Genomic DNA, 20,782 nt, shown 5'->3' with positions numbered 1-20,782 from the left:
TCCAACCGCTGAGCCAGACCGGCCAGGGCATGAGCTTACTTATCCTTTCTCCAAAGGTGCTCAGGTCCTTGAGAGTGGACTCTGCCCTCTCTCATACACAGCAGATCCTGTATTTTTCCTTGGGGAATTTTTTAAAGGTCTGAGAAATGAAGTTCATTTTGATCCTACTTTAAATGAGCAAGTTTTCAGTCTACTTTCTACATTGTTTTCGGCAGAACTGAAAAAACTTTTGTTTTGTTTACATTAGGTTTTCAACCAGATGAAGAAATGAGTGAAATCTGCAAGACTGAATTTCAAATGCGATTGCTATGGGGCAGCAAAGGTGCACAAGTCAATCAGACAGAGCGATACGAGAAATTCAACCAGATTTTAACAGCCCTCTCACGTAAACTGGAGCCTCCTCCTGTAAAGCAAGCAGAGCTTTGATAACTCTCTAGAGAACCCTAGGGTATCACTTCAAGCTTCTCCAGTTTCTTCTTTGGAAAAGCTTATCATTTGAAAAAGAAGTAATGTGCAAAATCTGACAATGTACAAGCTTTTAGTATCCACAGGATATTAAACATGTAAATTGCACAGAGCACACTTATTTATGAATTGTTTAAAATTACTACTGATTTTTTTAAATGAATGATAATTTATTGTTAAGGTAACTATTGCTAATGTTGATCAGCAAATTTAAGAGACGACCTAGCTGTGTTGACCGGTTGCTTTTTATTACTGAGGTATTTGACCATCTTAGTTTTAATTCCATATTAGAAAATTGTAAATAGAATTTAAAAGCATGAAACATTTCAGAAGGTATCAGTTGTATGATATTCTTTAAATATGAAAACATGTAAATAGTCATGAAAATATATCTTTTTGTGAAACAGCTGTACCCAGTCTCTTTAATATTAAACCACCATCAGAGTACAATAATTCTACCGCCTACCTTTCTGGGTCACCCTCTTCGCCATCCACTATGTCCTGCCAGTAAACAAAAATGATGGATACTGGTGTGGAAAATGGAAGGAGACAGTGAATAGTGATACGAAGTAGAGCTGGCTCCAGAAGACGTAGGTTCCAGGAAACTCAGGCTGCGGTGCTTGCAAGTTGGACAAGTTAACCTCATCAAGCCCCGCGCAGCACAGCGCCGGGTCCAAAGTGAGCACCCAGACGTGTATTTCACGCCACCACTTCACGTATTTCAAAACAATATTTTCTTCTCTAGCTGATTAGTATGTTTTTGAGGTTTTTTACCTCCCAAAGGGGGTACTTTCTAGTTTATCAGTATCCCTCTTAATGGTTTTTCCTATTGTAGAAAATTTGGAATATAAAATAAGCCTACATCACCCTGCCACCGACTGTCAAACACTTACCAATTTGCTATTTCTTCCTATTTTCTGAATAATTTGGGACCATACACAATAGCTTTATATCCAATTTTTCTCAAATTGCAATCTATCTTAAAAAAACAACCACACAAAACAACTCTGGTCAAGCTCAGGGAAGCAGGGGGTAGGGGTGGTGCCAGAGACATACAGGGAGAAACTGAATTGTGTGGCTCCAGAGTGAGAGGGCTGGAGCGACAGCCACCATTGTCTCTGTGTTGGGCCATCTCCCACATAGCTAAATGCAATTCTGCATTAGCCTGGTGAACTCCATTAGCTCCACCCTGATGACTCCCTGAGACCCTGCCTCACCCAACTCGCCTTACCCCCAATGGTTTTTCACCGACTGAGCATTATGGGCAGCAGGCAGTGGCAGGTCTCAGGGTGCCTCGGGCCTTTTGTTGCCCTGCCCCAGGCCCGGTACTGGTGACAGCGGACCTTAGTTTGCAGTGTAGCCCCTCCCACATACATCCAGGCTCAGGACAGGCAGCTACCAACCACAATCACCTTGAAGCTCCTAACGTGTAGCTGGTCACAGGCAGCATCTGACATTGACCTGCAAGAGCCCCTCCCAAGAGGCTGCAGAACGCAACACACCTGGTGGATGGCTTCAGACCTCAACAGACTACCACCCGGTTAGCTCCATAAGTGGCACACTCAAAGGGAGGTCTTGGCAGGCGCCAGACCCCATTGGGGTAAATTCTGATCCTTGGGGTCAGCTTCTGCACAGCAGCTCATACACTCAGCCTGAGAGTCAATCCCATCCTCTGATGTGCCAACAGCAATGAAGGCTCAACTACAACAGGAGGGCACACACAACCTATAGAAGGGACACTCCTGGAGCACTGGGATCAGGTGATCAGGGCTGTGCCACTGAACCCAACAGGACACCTACCTGCTACATAGGGCAAATCTGCCAAGACTGGGAAATGCAGCAGATCTACCTAATACATAGAAACAAACAGAGATGCAACCAAAATGGGGAAACAAAGAAGCATGTCTCAACTGAAATAACAGGAGAAATTCATAGCATTACCGCCTACCTCAAGAAACAAGAACCATCTCAATCTAACCTTACACCTAAAGGAACTAGAAAAACAACAAAGCCCAAAGTCAGCAGAAGAAAGGAAATAATAAAGATCAGAGTGAAAATAAACAAAATAGAGTCTAAAAAACAATACAAAAGATTGATGAAACTAAAAGCTGGTTCTTTGAAAACAAACAATATTGATAAAACTTTTACCTATATTCATCAAGAAAAAAAAAAGTCTTCCCCAGCAGCCGGTAAGGTGCTCAGTCCTTCTGAGGAAGCCAAGCCCACATTGGGGTGAGCCCATTACTTCCCCCGGCGACTAGTCTCATGCCTGGCAGCCCGCGCCCAGCACTCGCCCACGCCATGGCCTCTGTCTCAGAGCTCACCTGTGTTTCCTTGGCCCTCATCTTGCATGCTGGTAAGTCACAGAGGATATGATCAACGCCCTCGTTAAAAGCACCTGGTATAAATGGTGAACCTTTCTGCCAGGCTGGTTTGCAAAGGCTCTGGCCAATGTCAGCATTGGGAGCCTCATGTGCAATTTAAGGGCTGGTGGACCTGCCCCAGCAGCAGGTGTAAAGGCTGGAGGTCCTGACCCCACTACCACTGCTGCCCCAGCTGAGAAGAAAGTAGAAGCAAAAAAAAGAATCTGAAGTGTCTGGTGATAAGAAGTGCTTTGGTATTTTTGACTAAACCTTTTTTATAACATGGTCAATAAAAAGCTGAATTGACGGGGGGGGGGGGGGGAGACAGAGAGGGACCAAATAAAATCAGAAATGAAAGAGAAGTGACAAATGACAAAGGATTATAACTATATGCCAACAAATTATACAATGTGGATGAAATGGATAAATTCCTAGAAACATAAAACCTTCCAAGGTTGAATCAAGAAGAAACAGAAAATCTGAACAGACCAATTACTACCAACGAAATCAAATCAGTAATCAAAAAATTCCCAACAAACAAGTCCTGGACTGGATGGTTTCACAGGTGAATTTTACCAAAACACTCATAGAAGAATTAACATCTATCTTCAAACTATTCCAAAAAATCCCAAAGGGAAGGCTCCCAAGCTCATTTTACAAGGCCAGCATTACTCTGATTCCAAAACCAGACAAAGACATTACAAAAAAAAAATTATACGTCAATAGCCCTAATGAACATCGATGCAAAAAGTTTCAACAAAACATTAGCAAACTGAAAAAGAAAAAAAAAACCCAAAACAAAACCAAAAAAAAAAACACACATTAGCAAACTGAATTCAGCAATACAGTAAAAAGATCATACACCATTATCAGTGGGGTTTATTCCAGGGATGCAAGGCTGATACAATATCTGCAAATCAATCACTGTGATGCACCACGTAAACAAAGTGAAGGACAAAAGTCATACAATTGTATCAATAGACGCAGGAAAAGCATTTGACAAAATCCAGCACCCATTTCTGATAAAAACTCTCGGCAAAGTGGGAATAAGGGAACATACCTCAACATAACAAAGGCCCTATATGACAAACTCACAGCCAACATCATACGCAACTCATCCTAAAAGTGTTTCCCTGAAGATCACGAACAAGACAGGGATGCCCGCTTTCACCACTCTTACTCAGCACAGCACCGGAAGTCCCAGCCACAGCCATCAGACATAAAGGAAGAAACAGAGGACATCCAAATTGGAAAGAAGGAAGTAAAACTGTCATTGTTTGCAGATGACATAATATTATAGAGACTGACCCTAAAGATTCCACCAAAAAACTACTAGAACTGATCAATGAATTCAGCAAAATAGCAGGATACAAAATCAATATTCTAAAATTAGTTTCATTTTTATACACCAATAATGAATTATCAGAGAAATTAAGAAAACAATCCCATGTACAACTGCATTTTAAAAAAAATACCTAGGAATAGCCCTGGCCGGTGTTGTTCAGCGGTTAGGGCATCGACCTGCAAATCAAAGGGCTGCAGGTTCGATTCCTGGTCAAGGGCACGTACCTGGGGTTACAGGCTTGGTCCCCAGCCCTGGTTGGGGTGCATGTGGGAGGCAATCAATCGATGTGTCTCTCTCACCTTTCTCTCTCCCCTTCGCCTCTCTCCCACTCTAAAAATCAATAGAAAAAATATCCTCAGGTAAGGATTAACCAAAAACAAAAATAAAACCTAGGAATAAATTTAAGCAAGGAGGTAAATGACTTGTACTCAGAAAATTACAAGACACTGAAATTACAAACAAATGGAAGCATACACCATGCTCACTGACAGGAAGAATTAACATTTTAAAATGCCCATACTACCCAAAGCAATCTATAGACTCACTGCAATCACTATCAAAATACCAATGGCATTTTTCATAGAACTACAACAAATAACTTTAAAATTTACATGGAACCACAGAAGACCCCGAATAGCCACAGCAATCTTGAGAAAAAAGAACAAAGTTGGAGAGATCACGCTGTGTGATACCAAACTATACCACAAGACCACAGTAACCAAAACAGCATGGTACTGGCATCAAAACAGACACATGCCCCAACGGAACAAAACAGAGACTAACAATAAACCCACACCTACAAGGTCGATTAGTCTAAGACAAAGGAGGCAAGAACATACAATGGGGTAAAGACAAGTCCATTTAATAAAAGGCGCTGTAAAAATTGAACAGATACATGCAGAAAAATGAAACTAGACCACCCTCTTCTACCATATACAAGAATAAACTGAAATGTAAGACCTGAAACCATAAAACTTCTAGAGGAAAACATAGGCAGTAAACTCTGACACTGCTCTTAGTAATATTTTTTTCTGACATATCTCATCAAGCAAGGGAAACAGAAGAAAAAATAAACAAATGGGACTACATCAAACTAAAAAGTTTTTGCAAAGGAAACCATCAACAAAACGAAAAGACAACCTACGGAATGGGAGAACATACTTGCCAATGATACATCCCATAAGGGATTAATATCCAAATTTTATAAAGTACTCATACAACTCAACACCAAAAAACAATCCAATTTAAAAAATGGGCAGAAAACCTGAATAGACATTTCTCCGAAGAGGACATACAGATATTGTCACTAATCATCAGAGACATGCAAATTAAAACCACAAGGATATTATCATCACCTCATACCTGTGAGAATGGCTATCATCAATAAATCAATCAGTGCTGGCGAGGATGTGGAAAAAAGGGAACCCTCATGTACTGTTGGGGGACTCAAATTAGTGCAGCCAATATGGAAAACAGTGTGGAAGTTCCGTCCAAAAAATTAAAAATAGGATTACCTTATGATCCAGCAATTCCACTTCTGGGAATGTATCTGAAGAAATCCAAAACACTAATTTTAAGAGATATATGCAAGCCTATGTTCAGTCGACCCTTGAACAATGTGGGGATTAGGGGCACCTCCCCCCCAACTCAGTCACAAATTTACTTAACTTTTGACTCCTCATAGAGTTAATTACTAATAACCTGCAGTTGACTAGAAACCTTACCGATAACATAAACAGTTGACTAACATATATTTTGTGTATGTACTATATACTGTATTCTCACAATAAAACAATCTACAAAAAGAAAATATTATGAAAATTGTGAGAAAATACATTTACAGTACTGAACTGTATTTACCGATAACAGTTTATGTCACCTGTTTACAAGATTGTGTCAGTGCCTACATCAATAGCCATGTGTGATACAAAACACTGTAGATGCTATACTTATTACGAACACAAGACATCAAAAATGAAAAGATAACGTGAAAAAGAAATTTATATTTATTCACAGGTATGTAATGATTCATGCATTGACAATGAAACAGCAATGATTGCTTTATGGCAGCTTAGTGTAATCAATAGGAGTGCTTCACGGTAGCCTAGCCTACACGCTAATAAATGAATCACTATAAAATTTTTATGGCATCCAGTATTACAGTCATATTCATAATATAGTATTGGAAATATTGTTGCTTTTTAAAAAACCACTCACCTGTGGTGGTAGGCTGATCCACACTATCTCCAATTAGAAGAGAGGCATACTGGACAGAAATGTAATTCTTTGAAAGCAAACTTTAAAGAGTAAGAAAACGAATACATTATTAATTCTGTATTAAATATCACTCACCTTATGCTCATGTAAGGGTAGGCCATCCATGTCCACACGGCACTGCACATGCTGTTCCACATGGTGAGTACTTAGGTGATGATTATGACACAAACAACTCATACAGCTCTTGCCATATAGTTATTAGATTTTCACATAGACACACACACACACGAAACAGGTAAGTTTATTAACTGCACAGCATGACGATGATTTCCCACTCATTAGTGGAAGTGGGTCATCACGCAGACCTCCGTCCTCACGGCCCTCGCACCGAGCAGGCTGCGGAGAGGAGGCGGTCTTGCTGTCTCGGGTGCAGAGGAGGAGATGGAGGGAGGCAGGAGAGGCAGGCGCCCTCGGTGTAACTTTGCGGAAATATATTGTAATTTGTCTGACTTTTGCTTTTTCATTTCTCTAAAAATGTTTCTATACAGTACCAATCCTTTCTGTGTTTGCTTTCATTTCAGTGTGTGTACCATAGAAGGGTCCATGTCGTAAGAGAAGTCAAAAGTAGTCTTGAATAATTAGGAGCCTCTGCCAGACCGTCACGTCGATTTGTTTTCTGGCTCTCCTTCCCGTCCTCAGAGACGCTCATCTCCATCAAGTCGTCTCCTGTTAATTCCTCTGGTGTGGTGCCTACTAGCTCTTGAATCTCTCCAAGATCCTCATCTTGAAACCACACACACACACACACACACACCACACACCCTTTTTTATTATTTTGCCATATCCACAATCTCTTTCATTATTTTCGTAATTGGCTCTGTCATAAATCCTGTGAAGTCCTGCACATCTGGACAGTTTTCTCCATCTGGGGTTTCTTTCAGGCTTGATGGCTTTCACAGCTTTTTCTGTAACTATGATGGCATCTTCAATGTGTGTGTGATCTTCCCAGACTTTCATGTTCTATCGGGTTCTTTCCCACAGTGCTGACAATCCTTTCCGGAGCACCACGTGTAACAGGCCTTAAAGGTCCCTCATCTAGAGGCTGAATAGAGACATCATTTGAGGGCAAGTAGACCACTTTCACGCCTTCAGTGTTGAACTCAGGGAATTCTGGGTGGCCGAGAGCACTGTCCAGTATCAAAAGAACTTTAAACGGCAGTCCCTCACCTGGAAGGTACTTCCTGACTTCAGGGCCGTGGTATTGATGGAACCAATCCAGAAAAGGGGTTCTCTTTGTTCAGGCCTTATTGGTGTACAACCAAAGACTGGCAGCTGGTGTTTATCTTCCCCCTTTGAGGCTCAAAGGTCACCAGCTTTATCCTGATCATAAACCAGACTGCATTTACACAAAACAGCGTTAACCTGGTCCTGCCTTAAACCCTGGTGCTTTCTCTTACTAATAAATTCCCTTTGTGGCATCCCCCCCATGTCCCCCCCAGATTAGGGCACTTTGATCTGCATTCAAAACCTGTTCAGGCAGGTAGTCTTTCTCCTTACTTTCTTAACAGCATCTGGGAACTTTGCTGCCAATTCATCCGCAGAAGCAGCTTGTTATCCTGACATTTTTTAAGGCAAAACTTTAAAATGATCACCCTACGGTTAAATCCTGCAGCCTTAGAGCCATCATCTTCCTTTGCATCAGGTTGTCATACAATGACTTCAGCTTTCCTCAGATCACACCAGAGTCCGAGTAGCTTGGTCAGACCAGGAGACTGAGGGGAAAGGTGGGCTTGTAGAAGCAGAGAAGACAATCTGACACTCCCATCTGGAGACCAGCCAAGGGCAGAGGCTGGAGAACAAAGCAGGAGTTGTGCTGTCCCTTGCTGGAGAGCACCCTCCACGGTGTATTACACAGAGTCCTGGTGGAGTCCTCTCCTCACACCTCCTTCAACACACAAGACAGGCCACCCTCTGCCACAGAACAAGTTGCCAAATAAAACTTTAAAAAACCAGCCAAAGGGCCGTTACTACACAAGGGGCTGTGTCCCCAAACACCTGTGCCTACCCACACTCTCTTTCAGTGTCCCCTTGAGCAGGATAAAGCATTTCTTTCGAGGATGAACAGAGGTCTCCCTCAACTTGGTTGCCCAGGTCCTCCTCCCACTCAAGAGCTTATGAAGCCAGAGAAGATTCCCCCAACCCGAAATAATAGTAAACCTATGGTTAAGCCCTTCAGCCCTATCCTCAGTGCTGGAACAAGAAATGCATCGCAGGGTGTCATGCATGGTTTGAGATAAACAACACGTACCAGAACTTACATGCTTAACCAGTTTTACCACTTTTTGGAATTACTATTTACCAACCAATGTGGAAATATTTCAATACTTAGCATGAACTATAGCTGTATCAGTGTGCAGGGGCTAAATATCAGCCCTGCTCATATAGAGTATGACACAATCGTTACAGAGCTCAAAAACATGGGGAGTTAATCGGGTTTAGGAAAAAAATACCCATGTGGAAAAACTATGAAAACAAAACAATAAAGGTAAAATTCAGGATAACGGTTATCTTTGAAGAGGGAGTTAGTAATTTTCTACTTCTTAAGTTGAATGATAGACTTATGTTTATTTTATTATGGTTCATTGTGTGTGTGTGTGTGTGTGTGTGTATATATAATATATAATATATAATATATAATATATATACAATTTTCCACAATAAGTTCTCAGGGTTGACACTCTGGCTTTACCAAATCAGCTTGCTCCAAACTCCCATTCTCTACAATGCTATCACCATCTTACTCACAAAACTGAGTAAGAAATCTTGTCAGATACTAAAATTGTGCTGAAATCAAGACAATTATGTCTGTAGAGATCCCCATTTGTATCTAAAGAAAGGAATGAGGCTAATTTGATGTTATTCTTAGGACCTAGGTCAGTTGTCCATTACATTTTATCCTGAATTTACTCTTCAGCCCCCAATCTTTTGGCATCTCTTATACTTTCTATAGTTTCTTAGATTACTGACAGTGACTAGACTCAGGAATATATTTGATCCCAGGTATATGAGCTCATTGAAATAGGTTTGGTGTCTATCATTTTTCACCTGATACCTTCCTCACAAAGAAAATCTATCTTTTCAACAAGGCTAAAGATACTTTTGCTTTTGTGAATATTGTTATAAGGATATTATGTTTCCCTAACAAATAGAATTTGACTTCCTTGATCTTAGTTCAGATAGTAAAAGCCCTTTTCATTTTGAGATTTTTTTGTTGACACTTTTCTTACTGTTGTGTTTTGCGTGTGTCCTTACTTCCAGCTTGGCATGGATCTCTGAACTTTCACCTCAACAACTACAATCCCTCATTGTTCAGGACCAAGTAACCACTCATAGTTTCCTATTTGCCCTTTTAAGCAGCTGAATCTTGTGAAATTAAAACTTCCTAAAATGACAGATATGGTACTACTTATGACAAACAGAAGACAAGGGGGCTCTAACTGGTCAGAAATTCAGGCAGAAGCACAGGAAATGCTGACCAGTGTGTAGCTAAGTCAAGCTGTGTGGCACTGGGAGAGTCCTCATGGATGCAGACAAGGAGGTGGTGCACAAGGAAAGTCTGTGCAGCATAGCTACTGTAGAACAGAAATTTAAAAATCCAGATTACTACACTCAACCTAAATTCGCTGTAAAGAAATACTAACATTTTTTCCTTTAGGAAAGCTTGAGTGCAACTAAAAACTAGAATAAAATTTCCAAAACTGCTTTGCAAAAAAGCGCAGATGTTTCCACTATGTGACTTGTCATCTACTTTGTATTATCTGGAACTTAGCACATTCAAGAGCAAAGTCTTTAGTTCACATAGCAATAAGAGATAACACACTATACACCTTAACTGACCATGAAAAGATTGTTTTATTCCATGAAAATATTCTCAACAGAGAACACTATCTTAAACAAAGCATTTACCATTAAGAAATCAACATGTGCACAAAAAGAGTAAAAATTATTGAAAAATTAAAGTTTTGGACAATTCACATGTTCAAAATTTAAGAATGATTTAAACTGTGCAAGTACAAATGTCTGTCCTACTGTAATAACCCATATACAGGTTGCACTATTCCACATGAAGGAACTTGCCTCCTACAGAGGCAAATCCTGCTTTTAGAAAAACAAAGAGTAGCCTGAAAAGAACAGTTAGTCCTTACACGAAAACCTTAAACTTTGCCCTCTGTGGCTGCCGGCCAAACACACACAAGCACTTCAGGCTTTGTACAGAAGACAAACACAGCCAGATCACATTTCCTCCTCATTGCTAACCTTTCAAATACAAATAGCACTAGGATTTAAAACTACTTTATGTAGTCTGTCAGTATTGAATAATGTCACATTATATAAATAACCCTGTAACGAGATTCAAAATCTAAGTTTTATAGTTTACTAGCCTCAAAAGTAATACACTATACGTCAGCTGTGTAACAGGGGCATAATCGATCTTATGAAGATATTAACTTTCACACAATTGTCATTCAGCCTTAGTATATAACTGGTAGTACGAATCAAACACTGGGGAAAAAATTATTAAAGCAGTCACACAGCTTCTAAAATATTGCTTAAAATCCAACAATACACAGACCATTTCACGTTCTCTTTCTTCCCCCAAAACAGTAAAGAACCAAATTAATGAAGCTTCCATTGGTAGAAATATCCCCCCACCCCCGCCCATCTCCCTATTAAACATCACTAAGAAATTAGTTAAGATACAAGTCATTAACAGAACCACAAATGCGAGGCAGGACAACATGAGAAATAGGGCACTAATGACAATTATATTTACAAGTATAAACATACAGAAATTTCCATTTTACAAGTAAAAGTGCACATAGATCATTACAAAGTTTCACTAACTTTTATCTGGTTCAAACAAAAGCATCACTTGGAAACAGACTATCACTGTAATAATCAAATGAGAACATGGTAACCCCAAATTAAAAGACAATGGGGGGTCCATAAAACTTCATCATAAAAACACTGAGTAAAGTCAAATGGACTCGAACATGTCTTAATCTGGTGCATAAATTTGAAGATGCACCGTCAAACGCGGTAGAGCTCTAAAAGCCACCTACCGAGGCTACATCGGCAGCTGCAGCAGCCCTGCAGAGTTAAAGGAGGTCACACTGAGCTGACACACAAAGCCCTTTGTGGGATACTGTAGTGGTAGTGTTGGCAATCAACAGATTTAGGCACTCTAGTTTAAGGCAGCATTTGAATGGAAGCAGCTGACTTCTGACAACAGTCCTTTGTCTTGAGGTGGTGAGTATCTTCTGTGTTTATTATGCCAGGATTTCAGTGCTGACTATAGATTCTTCCCAGATTGAGGTGCTGAAGATGTATCATGCTTCAAAGAGTTCTTTCAACTGGGCTGTAGGCTAGAGCATAGATGTTTTCTTTTTCTTATCATAGATGCTTCAGGTTCACAAACTACTTCTTCATAATGCCAAAACTGGAATATTTGTAGTGGGGAAGTTATAGCAGCATACACACACAATGGGATGGAAACATTAGTGCTGGAGATGTTTGACAAAGTGATCTGCACTACAAATGTAAAACAAAACTAAGGCTTTGACAAGAACGAGGGATTATAAAGACATGCCTGAAAAGTCGAGCCCGGTCACTCTACACATGCAACAGGACGTTAAGCAAACACAGAAGTGGCGCAGGCAGACACTGAGAAATGACAAGGGTTCCAACAGACGATGGATCTAAAAGCCAATTAAAACAGCTGGGATAGAGATGGTGCTGGTGGGACAGCCAAATGTAAGACAAATTCAACAGCTCTGCATTCTTTCTGATTTGGACATCAGTAAAATAAATGGAAAAAAGGTTAGCCATTGTTAGCTTTTTTTTCCTTCATGTAAATAACTGTGAATAAGGAATTTAAGGACTTAATGATTTTTTAAAACAATGTATGAAAATGCTAATGAAGTTAGTAAAAAAATAATGATGTCTGCATGCACTCATGCAACTTGCTTCTCTCACTCTCTCGCTGAGCCTGACAACTCTAATACCCTCCCCCCAAAAGCAGCTGCATGTAACCTCCTTCAACATCTTGCCCATTTCCTCAGAAACCCTCTTCAGGAACCTGCAGTCCAGGAGGAAAAAGAAAAGAACAATTACTGAAGACCTTTGGTAAGACCAAAAGGGGTGTTCAGTTTAAAGTGTCCACCCTAAATGTTCCTAAAAGCATTTTATAGTCAGCTACTGAAAACACCAGAAAAACTTGGAACACGAGCAAAATCAAAGACAAGTTTCGTAGCTGCTTCCTCACTTCATTCCCAGCACAACTAGCACTGCACAACCCTTGACGGTACAGTGCTACCAACAAATGCTTACTGAAATTAATTGGAGAAAAAGAACTCATCCTAATAACTGATGATCAAGCTAAAATGAGGACATGTTCTAAATGGTAGAACAGATATCCTCCTCAACCCAGTCAAAAAAGTAGTTTTTCCTTTTAAAGTAAAATGTGCCAGTACTTCTCCTCCATTCAAGATCTCCTCTCTATGTTAGCTTATTTTAAATCTATTTTCCTATTATAGCTGCTAAATAATCATGAAAGTGATATTTCCCAAAAGACATTCTCAAGATAAAAAATACAAGCATTAGATTAATTTGAAAGGGAGCTTGTGCATTACTGAAAATTACTAGTAAGCCTGAAAATATTATCAGGTCTCAAAAGAAAGTCATTTTATTCAACCAAGCGCCAGACCAGGTGGATTTATCCTGCAGGTCTCTTGGCCCGCCTACTGCTACAACAGACTTTGTGCTAGGCGCTTTATTCCTTTAGGAAACCAGAATTAATAGGAAAATGAAAACAGCTATATTCTTATTTTATCCCATTAGCCAACTATTACTACTTGTCTTCCTGGAGACTATAGCTCAATTCAAACTCCTGCACTGAACCACTCCCTGGAAGTTGGCTGTTTATAGCTTTTCATAGCAGTTATTATTTGAATTCACTAATCACTGTGTTTTCTGAAGCCAAGTGTGTGTATATGTATGTTGGGGGGGTACCTTTTATCTATGGATTCCTGCCCAATAGGTCAAATTCTATTTTTTATTAGGCAGAAAAACACAAATCCTTCACACAGACTTAAGCAAGACATAAAGCAGAAGTCATCAGTTAAGCTCCACACCAACATCACTCATGGCAAAGCATCAACAAGAACAGTTTCTTGTGGTAAACTGACATCTTTAAGATCGAGCCTACATTCAGCTCACACAGTGAACAGTAAATCTTGGATGCCCTTTAAGTTTTCTGATGTTTCCCCACCTGTCGAGTGTGTTTTCATTTTAAGGAATCGTTCCTACGTGACAGAGCTGCCGGGTTAGTTAGATGTAAGTTACTGCACCTTTACTGTTTCTCTCTAGGGCTACGTCTATGTACGACGTGGGAACGTAGCCTTCTTCACCACTCTGTCTCCGAGCTCTAGTCCAGCCATCGCCTCTGTCCTCCTCGATAATGTACAGAACTTCACCTTCTTTCATTGCCAGCGTACCTTCGTTATGTCCTAGGGAGAGTTTTCATGGTTCAAGCATAATTTAAGCACAGCGATAATTTCGAATAAAAGTTACAGATAACACACAAAAAACATGAAACCCTGCTAAATTTCAATGTGCCTAGGCACACTGACTCTCATCAGCAACATCACTCCAATACTCTGTAGTTTACCCAACACGTTCATATACATTCTCTCATGTGAACTCTCAGACTGGCATCAATATCATCCCCACGCAACAGATGAAATATAGGCCACAATGACATATGGCTTGCAAGAGTACTCTAATTCCTATTTCACTACTTCAGTTTCTTTCCCAAACTTGAGTGGTGCTGCTATCTAGAAAATTCATGAGATGTGGATCAGGAAAATAGTAGTAAGACAGTAAGAGGGTGGAAAGAATGTAATTTAAAAAGAGCAGAGAGAAAAACATCAACTCTGGTGATGGTAGAAGCAGAATGGTTATTGCCACAAAGCACAAACTTCCTTCAAAACCTCATCAGCCTCAGGGCTCTTTCCTCCCAATCCCCAACCCTCCCAACCTGCTCAGCAGTAACTAATTTCACAAATGAATATTTAACATGTGCAAAATTCCTTCTCTATTCGCTAGATTACATTATAGCAAGATCTCACTTAATATTTTCTTACAATGAGGAGTTACTAAAGACTTTACTCAGTTTTAACACCAATACAATGGATGGGTGGGAAAGGACGTTATTCGCATACCATTTTATAACAACTTATTTGTAAAGGTGTTACTGTGCTCCTCTGTGATGTAAGGAAAAGGGTTTTCCAGTCCTTTTCCCACAAGAGAGGCAAGGGTAACTAAAAGTCTGCAGAAGAGGACCACAATGACTTCCTCCCCTCACATGGTTTGTCATCCAACTATCACAGGGGAAAAGATGGCAGAGTCAAAAGTTACCATATTCTCTCCTTCCCTTGCCTGGAAATGTGGCCTACAGTCAGGGTATGGTGGTGGCATTCAGTTATGCCATTTACCTGTCTCCCAATGTTAGCAAGTTAAAGGAAGAGCTTGAAAGTGACATCTGCCAGCCTTCCACTGCCGGGGTTAGGGTGCATGCTCACGCTGCTTCAACTTTAATGAGTACATGGCAGCATTAGTAAGATCTCTGGGGGAAATTCTGTATCGACCAAAGTTGGTAATTAAATAATAATCTGTATTAGAATACTGATAACATAGGTAATTTTCTTTCAATTTCATGTATGGAAGAAAAATTTCTATCTGTAATACAGTTAAACGAAAATATTCATACTAATGAACTAGGATTATAATTATCTGACAATATATTATTTAGCTGAGGGCGCTAAAGTACATGACCCTTATATGTAGACTTTAAGGAACCAATGTTATCATATATAATGTATTAGAAAAATCATACCATCAAAAGGGTAAATAGCTTTGCAGTGTCCGATAGCAGGCAAGGGATCGTCATCTTCAAATTCATCATCAAACTCATTGTGGTGACTGTGCTGCTGGGGTGGCCCACGGACTTCCTGATTTGCATCATCAGTGTAACTTCCCTCAGGACTATAAAACATAAAATTATCTCTGATCAAGTATCACAGACATGGGAACTTTATATATTGTCTACAAGCTGATCTTAGGATCAATTCAGAGAATTAAGTACCAATGATATAGTTCCAAATTCAATTTTTATTTTCTTAAACACTGATTCTATCTATCTATCTACAAATTGCTTCTAAAACAAAATGCTTCTTTGTTGAATTTCCTGAAATTAACAAATTAAAAGACTACAATGTTCTAGACACACGGCATGTATTCAGTGAATATGTCTCACAATCACCAGGTCCAGGGAAAATGTACACATGTATTGGATGCTTGTCTTTCATCATCCTGGATTCATCACACACACACCCCTTTTGGCAAGAGGACCTAAAAATTCCTTAGGGGACCCACCCACAATCATGTTCAGTTAACAGGTTTCAGGTGGATTGTTCTGTCCTGGCTCCAGAGGGCCCATCTTAACACAGCACTTGTATGGCCAGAGTGACGAGTTCACAAGTTGGTCTGTAACCTAGTCAGATATAAGATGCGCAGAGACCTCTGCTTGGGACTGTTGAAAGAGAAGCTCCCTTCCTTTTCCACTGGACTTGAACCTGGAGAAATATGAGCCTAGAGCTTAGAAAGATTACCATATGAAGCCTTAAAATGAAGCCAATACAGTGGAAGGCAGAACTGTGAGGTAGAGAGAACTGAATCCTGAGTATATATCACCTGAGCTCCTAGACTAAGCTCTCCCTGAAGTCAGCTGATAAAATCCCTTTTTAGTTTAAGCCAGCATGGGCAGTATTTCATTCTGTCACTAAAAACCCAAAGTTCCTAATAAAGTTAACTTCCAATTAATCATGATACCAGGAAAGTTCGTAACTTAGAAAACCCAAAAAACTAGGTAATCCAAAGGCATTTTTTTCTTCAAAACTTTTTAAATCAAAGAGAGAAAAATGGTAATAATTTTGCTAAAGAATCAAATGACTAAGATTATAATGGGAAATCTACATGATTAGATTTAGCAGTACTTTCAGTGTGCCCTGAAGACATGTTGTTAAATAACAGAAGCTGAAAAGATTATTAAAATCTAGGTTTTACCTGACAAAACCCAGTATATTTTGGGGTATTTCTTGATATACTGAAGATATGTACTCTTTCAAAAAATGATCATGGAGAGGAGGAGGAACTAATATTTGTCAAGAACATACTATAAGCAGGTATTTTACTACTGGGTGCTTTATGTACATTACTTCATTTATTACTAATAACCCTGTATAAGGGGTATTTTAATCTCTACATTTGAGGACACTGAGGCTCAGACAGCATTAAAAATTAACTTGCTCAAATTATAATACAATTAAGTGGTAAATCAAGATCTCTCAAGTTCTTCTCTAAGGTGAACCTTAATTTGTTGGACTTCATTATAAAAAAGACAAAGACATATTATAAAAAGGGAAATGTCACAAATAGTATGGAAACTTAGCAAAATGTCTTTTGGAAGCTCTGGTCTAAACTAACAATACAGATTTTTCACAAAACTGAGCAAGGTGACAGTTAAATTTTTCTCTGGCATTAGCTATCCAACTCCATCTACTTTAAGGGATTCTTCCCAGGCCTGAGGAACCTATGCCTCCAGACTATAGCTCCAAGAACTTTCTATGTTCCCATCTCTGCTTTGGGGTGCATGACAAACTAGAACTGTGCAGCAATATGACATTTGATACTTCACCTATAGCTATTATAAAGAAACAGAAAATTTAGGTTCAAAGGACTGATGTTATTAAAAGCCAAACTTGTTAAATGAAGAAAGAAAAAAAATTATATGAAGTTTGGAAAAAAAAGTGAGAAAAGTTTGGGAGAAAAGAAGAAATACAAATAAAATACAAAAAATGACCTTTCTCGTCCCTGTGTTACAAGATGATTTATGTCACTGCTATGTCTTCTGTCTCCTCTCCCACCTGTTTTGCCTTCAACTTCAGAGAGCCATGCCTTAAGAAAAAAATAAGTAAAACTAAGCTTAATAAATATTTTTAAAAGCTCATAAGATATTCTACATTTAAAATATGCTTTGCATTTTTATGATTATGTAGTTCTTAGAGAAGGGAAACCTTTATTCCAACTTGGTCAATGATGAAACTTTATGTCTAATAATAAAAGTTTAAATGTTTAGTTTTATATAATGTTTTAAATTAAAAAAAACTTCAATAAGGGACTAAACATTATATACCGTATGATACCTTACTTTTAGATCATGAACCCTAAAATTAAATATTTGAAGATAATTCTAGCAAAAACTAATCTATCATAATGAAGTTTATACAGATGAATTTATCTCAGACAATTGCTAAATAACAAATCTACCTCATTCTTGTGGATTTCCATTCGCAGGCGGTCAATATTATTCATGGTCTCTGCTAATTTAGGCTGCAAACTCCCTGGATCCCCCATTTGTGGATTTTTCTCATACACATCTTTCATTTTGTTGAGTGCTTCTCTGAAAACAAAAAAGAAGCCATAAAATTAAGTATTCACTCTGTATGTTCGCAGATAAAAGAGCTTTGTTTCATTTTCAGGATTCACATCTCTTTAAGTTTAGTTAAATATTACCTGATTAAAGATAATTTGATAATGTACACAGAGTTTGCAATTTATGGAGACAGCCCTTTTAAATCATCTGAAATATCAAAAAATAAATAATTTCTCATTCTTGCTTCCTAAATGAGATTTTATAGACATATAATTTTTATTTTATATATATATGTATATAAATAAAATCCCTATACATGTATATTTAATCAAAGGCTGGAAGATATTCCTCAATATTCTTAAACTCATCATATCCCAAATCAAACTCAAATTCCCATCCACATTATTCCACCTTTTCTTAGTTCACGGCATCACTGTCCTCCCACCCATCTATACTAGAAATAGAAATGCATCTTTAACTTGCCCTTCTACCTCTAAATTCAGTTCCTCACCTCCTCTTCACTAATCATAACAACAGATTATGACTCAATCAGCTCTCCTGGGCTCTAACAACTGACAGTACTGACTTCCACTCCTTAACACCCCTTTCCTTCCCGATCTCCTGGAGGATATGTCTTCTCTTTACTCTGCTTCTCCCAATCTCCCTCACTAGCTCCTTCTCCCCCTCTGTTCATCCTTTAAACGCATGTTACATAAAATGACACAGGTTTCTCCTTGTTCATCCTACACTCCTCCTTCAGAATGATCTTATTGTTTTGTATTTTCCAGTTCTACTGAGATATAATTGAATCATTGCTTTAATACACCTATCATTAGACGATACCCAAATATATATTTCTATTCCTTTCTGTCCTAAGTTCTAGCTTTGAATTCCAAATCCAATTAGATACTTCCATATAGATTTTCAAATATTTCAAAATTCAGCATAAACAAAACCATTTTGTTTGCCCCAAATTTATTTTTTCTTACTGTTCTAATTAAGTCTTAATCTGTATTTCTGAGGTACAAAGCCTCCATTTTTCTCTTCTTGGACGTCCAATCAGGTGACAAGTTTGACCTACTTTGCCTTTGAAACAACTCTTATAATCCACTCCTTTCTAATCCCAAGACATGGCTTAATTTAGGCCAACATCTCTCACCTGGATTATTGAAAGTCCTCTAATTGGTCTCCCTAATGCCAATGACTTTTCCTATACAATCTGTTCTTCGTACAGTTTTCAATTATCTTTCTTTATAGAGGTGATAATATCACCCACTCTCTCAACAACGTTCGGTGGCTCTTCAATACCTACAGAATTCTACAAAAAAAGCATTCAACACTTTACATAATTTACCCTATGCCTTTTCACCCTCATCTTCTGCTACTACACTCCACACAATTTCTAATCAAGTCTCCCTGGTCTAGAGCCAGTTCCAGGCCATGCAAGAACACTCACATTTCTGTGCCTTTATTTTTATTTTCCCCTCTTCCTTAAATGTTCCTACTCTCCCCTTATTGTCTAATCTCCTGACAAAACCGTACTCTCCCGTCAAGGTCTATTCCAATGTTCTAGAGACAAACCAGCTAGTGTATGGATGTCAACTCTGACATTTACCAGCTTCCTAATCTGAGACACATTATGAATATATTTGATACTCAATTTCTCCACCTTTATAACAGGAACAACAACTTCAGAGGGCTATTTTGAGGAATTCAATGACGCACTCCATGTAAAATGCTGGGCTCACTTCCTAGTACATCATAATCCCTCAATAAACATTAGTTTCCTACACCACCTCCCTTCCTCTTCCCCCAGTGACGTTTGTCTTAACTATCTCAGTAAGAATTTATTATTTTCCCTTCCAGGTTCCCCCAGAACTTTATATCTCTATTAGCAGCTATTATAATCCAGCTTGTATACAAAGTGAATCTCAGAGTCTGATCTTTCTCAGCTAAAATGTGAGTCTATCAGGATCAGAACTACGTTTATTCATTTTTATATCTTCTACAGTCCTGGCAGTCTATTACAATAGTAAGTCCTAAATATTACATTATATGTTATAATTTTCCAGAGGCCAGTTACATGTTGATCTAGTAAGAAATATTTTAACATTTAAAAATTATTTAATGATATAATATACAGCACAGTTAGTAGTTAGTAATACTGTACCGTATATATGAAAGTTGCTAAGAGAGTAGATATACTCATCACAAGAAAAAAACATTTTTGTAACTACATACGGTGATGAATATTCAATAGACTTATCATGGTCATCATTTTACAATATATACAAATATTCAGTCATGCTGTATACCTGAAACTAATATGTCAAATATACCTCAATAAAAAATGTTATACTAACACAGCTGATCCTCCTTATTTGCAGATTCCATTATTTGTGAATTGCCCATTTGCTAAAATTGATTTGTAACCCCAAAAGGAAGACAAGTGGAACGTTCATAATCATTAGACATACATAGAGTGGAGAAAAGTTTGAGTCATCTGATGCATGTGCACATTCTCAGCTGAGGTCAAACAAGGAGACGCTCTAACTTCTTGTTTCTGCTCTGATACTCTAAACAAGTGTCCTTTTTGTACTCATTATTGGTGATTTTTCCCTTTAAAATAGCCCATAAGCATAGTGCTGAAGTGCTATCTAGTGTTCCTAAGAGCAAGAAGACTGTGAGGTGCCAGATGGAGAAAATACATGTTATATAAGCTCTGTTCAGGCATGAGCTACCAGGATGTTAGCCCTGAGTTCAAAGTTAATGAATCAATAATATATATTATTTTAAAATGTGCCTTTAAAGAAAAACACATAAAACAAGGTTATGTAT

General features: G+C 38.6%; 3 protein-coding genes across 8 annotated transcripts in view; 2 read left to right on the top strand and 1 right to left on the bottom strand.

The window, feature by feature from the left end:
- The window catches only part of BCAR3 (BCAR3 adaptor protein, NSP family member), a 200,266-nt gene extending 197,733 nt beyond the window's left edge, over window positions 1-2,533 (top strand). For all 4 annotated transcript variants that reach the window (XM_081145886.1, XM_081145885.1, XM_081145887.1 and 1 more), the window contains one exon: window positions 248-2,533. In XM_081145886.1, the coding sequence (XP_081002012.1) occupies window positions 248-426 (179 nt within the window). In that variant the 3' untranslated portion in view covers window positions 427-2,533. The remainder of the gene's footprint in view (window positions 1-247) is intronic.
- Window positions 2,534-2,766: 233 nt separating this feature from the next.
- LOC308561208 (large ribosomal subunit protein P1-like) lies at window positions 2,767-3,056 on the top strand (the record flags this gene model as incomplete). Its single annotated transcript, XM_081145892.1, has 2 exons — window positions 2,767-2,821; window positions 2,893-3,056. The coding sequence occupies 2 exons, from the start codon at window positions 2,767-2,769 to the stop codon at window positions 3,054-3,056; spliced, it is 219 nt and encodes a 72-aa protein (XP_081002018.1).
- A 7,222-nt stretch (window positions 3,057-10,278) lies between these two features.
- The window catches only part of FNBP1L (formin binding protein 1 like), an 88,425-nt gene continuing 77,921 nt past the window's right edge, over window positions 10,279-20,782 (bottom strand). For 2 of the 3 annotated variants that reach the window (XM_081144184.1, XM_081144182.1), the window contains 4 exons: window positions 17,839-17,971; window positions 17,372-17,466; window positions 15,347-15,495; window positions 13,693-13,958 (listed from right to left, as the gene is read on the bottom strand). In XM_081144184.1, the coding sequence (XP_081000310.1) occupies window positions 13,780-13,958; window positions 15,347-15,495; window positions 17,372-17,466; window positions 17,839-17,971 (556 nt within the window). In that variant the 3' untranslated portion in view covers window positions 13,693-13,779. Of the gene's footprint in view, window positions 12,530-13,692; window positions 13,959-15,346; window positions 15,496-17,371; window positions 17,467-17,838; window positions 17,972-20,782 lie in introns of those variants that run through there. The other variant, XM_081144183.1, reaches the window with a different exon arrangement.

Source organism: Miniopterus schreibersii (genome assembly GCF_964146895.1).
Source record: "Miniopterus schreibersii genome assembly, chromosome: 8".
In the NCBI taxonomy this organism is placed as follows: Eukaryota; Metazoa; Chordata; class Mammalia; order Chiroptera; family Miniopteridae; genus Miniopterus; species Miniopterus schreibersii.
Note: the sequence above shows the minus strand (reverse complement) of the source record. Positions and strands in the feature narration are given on the sequence as shown.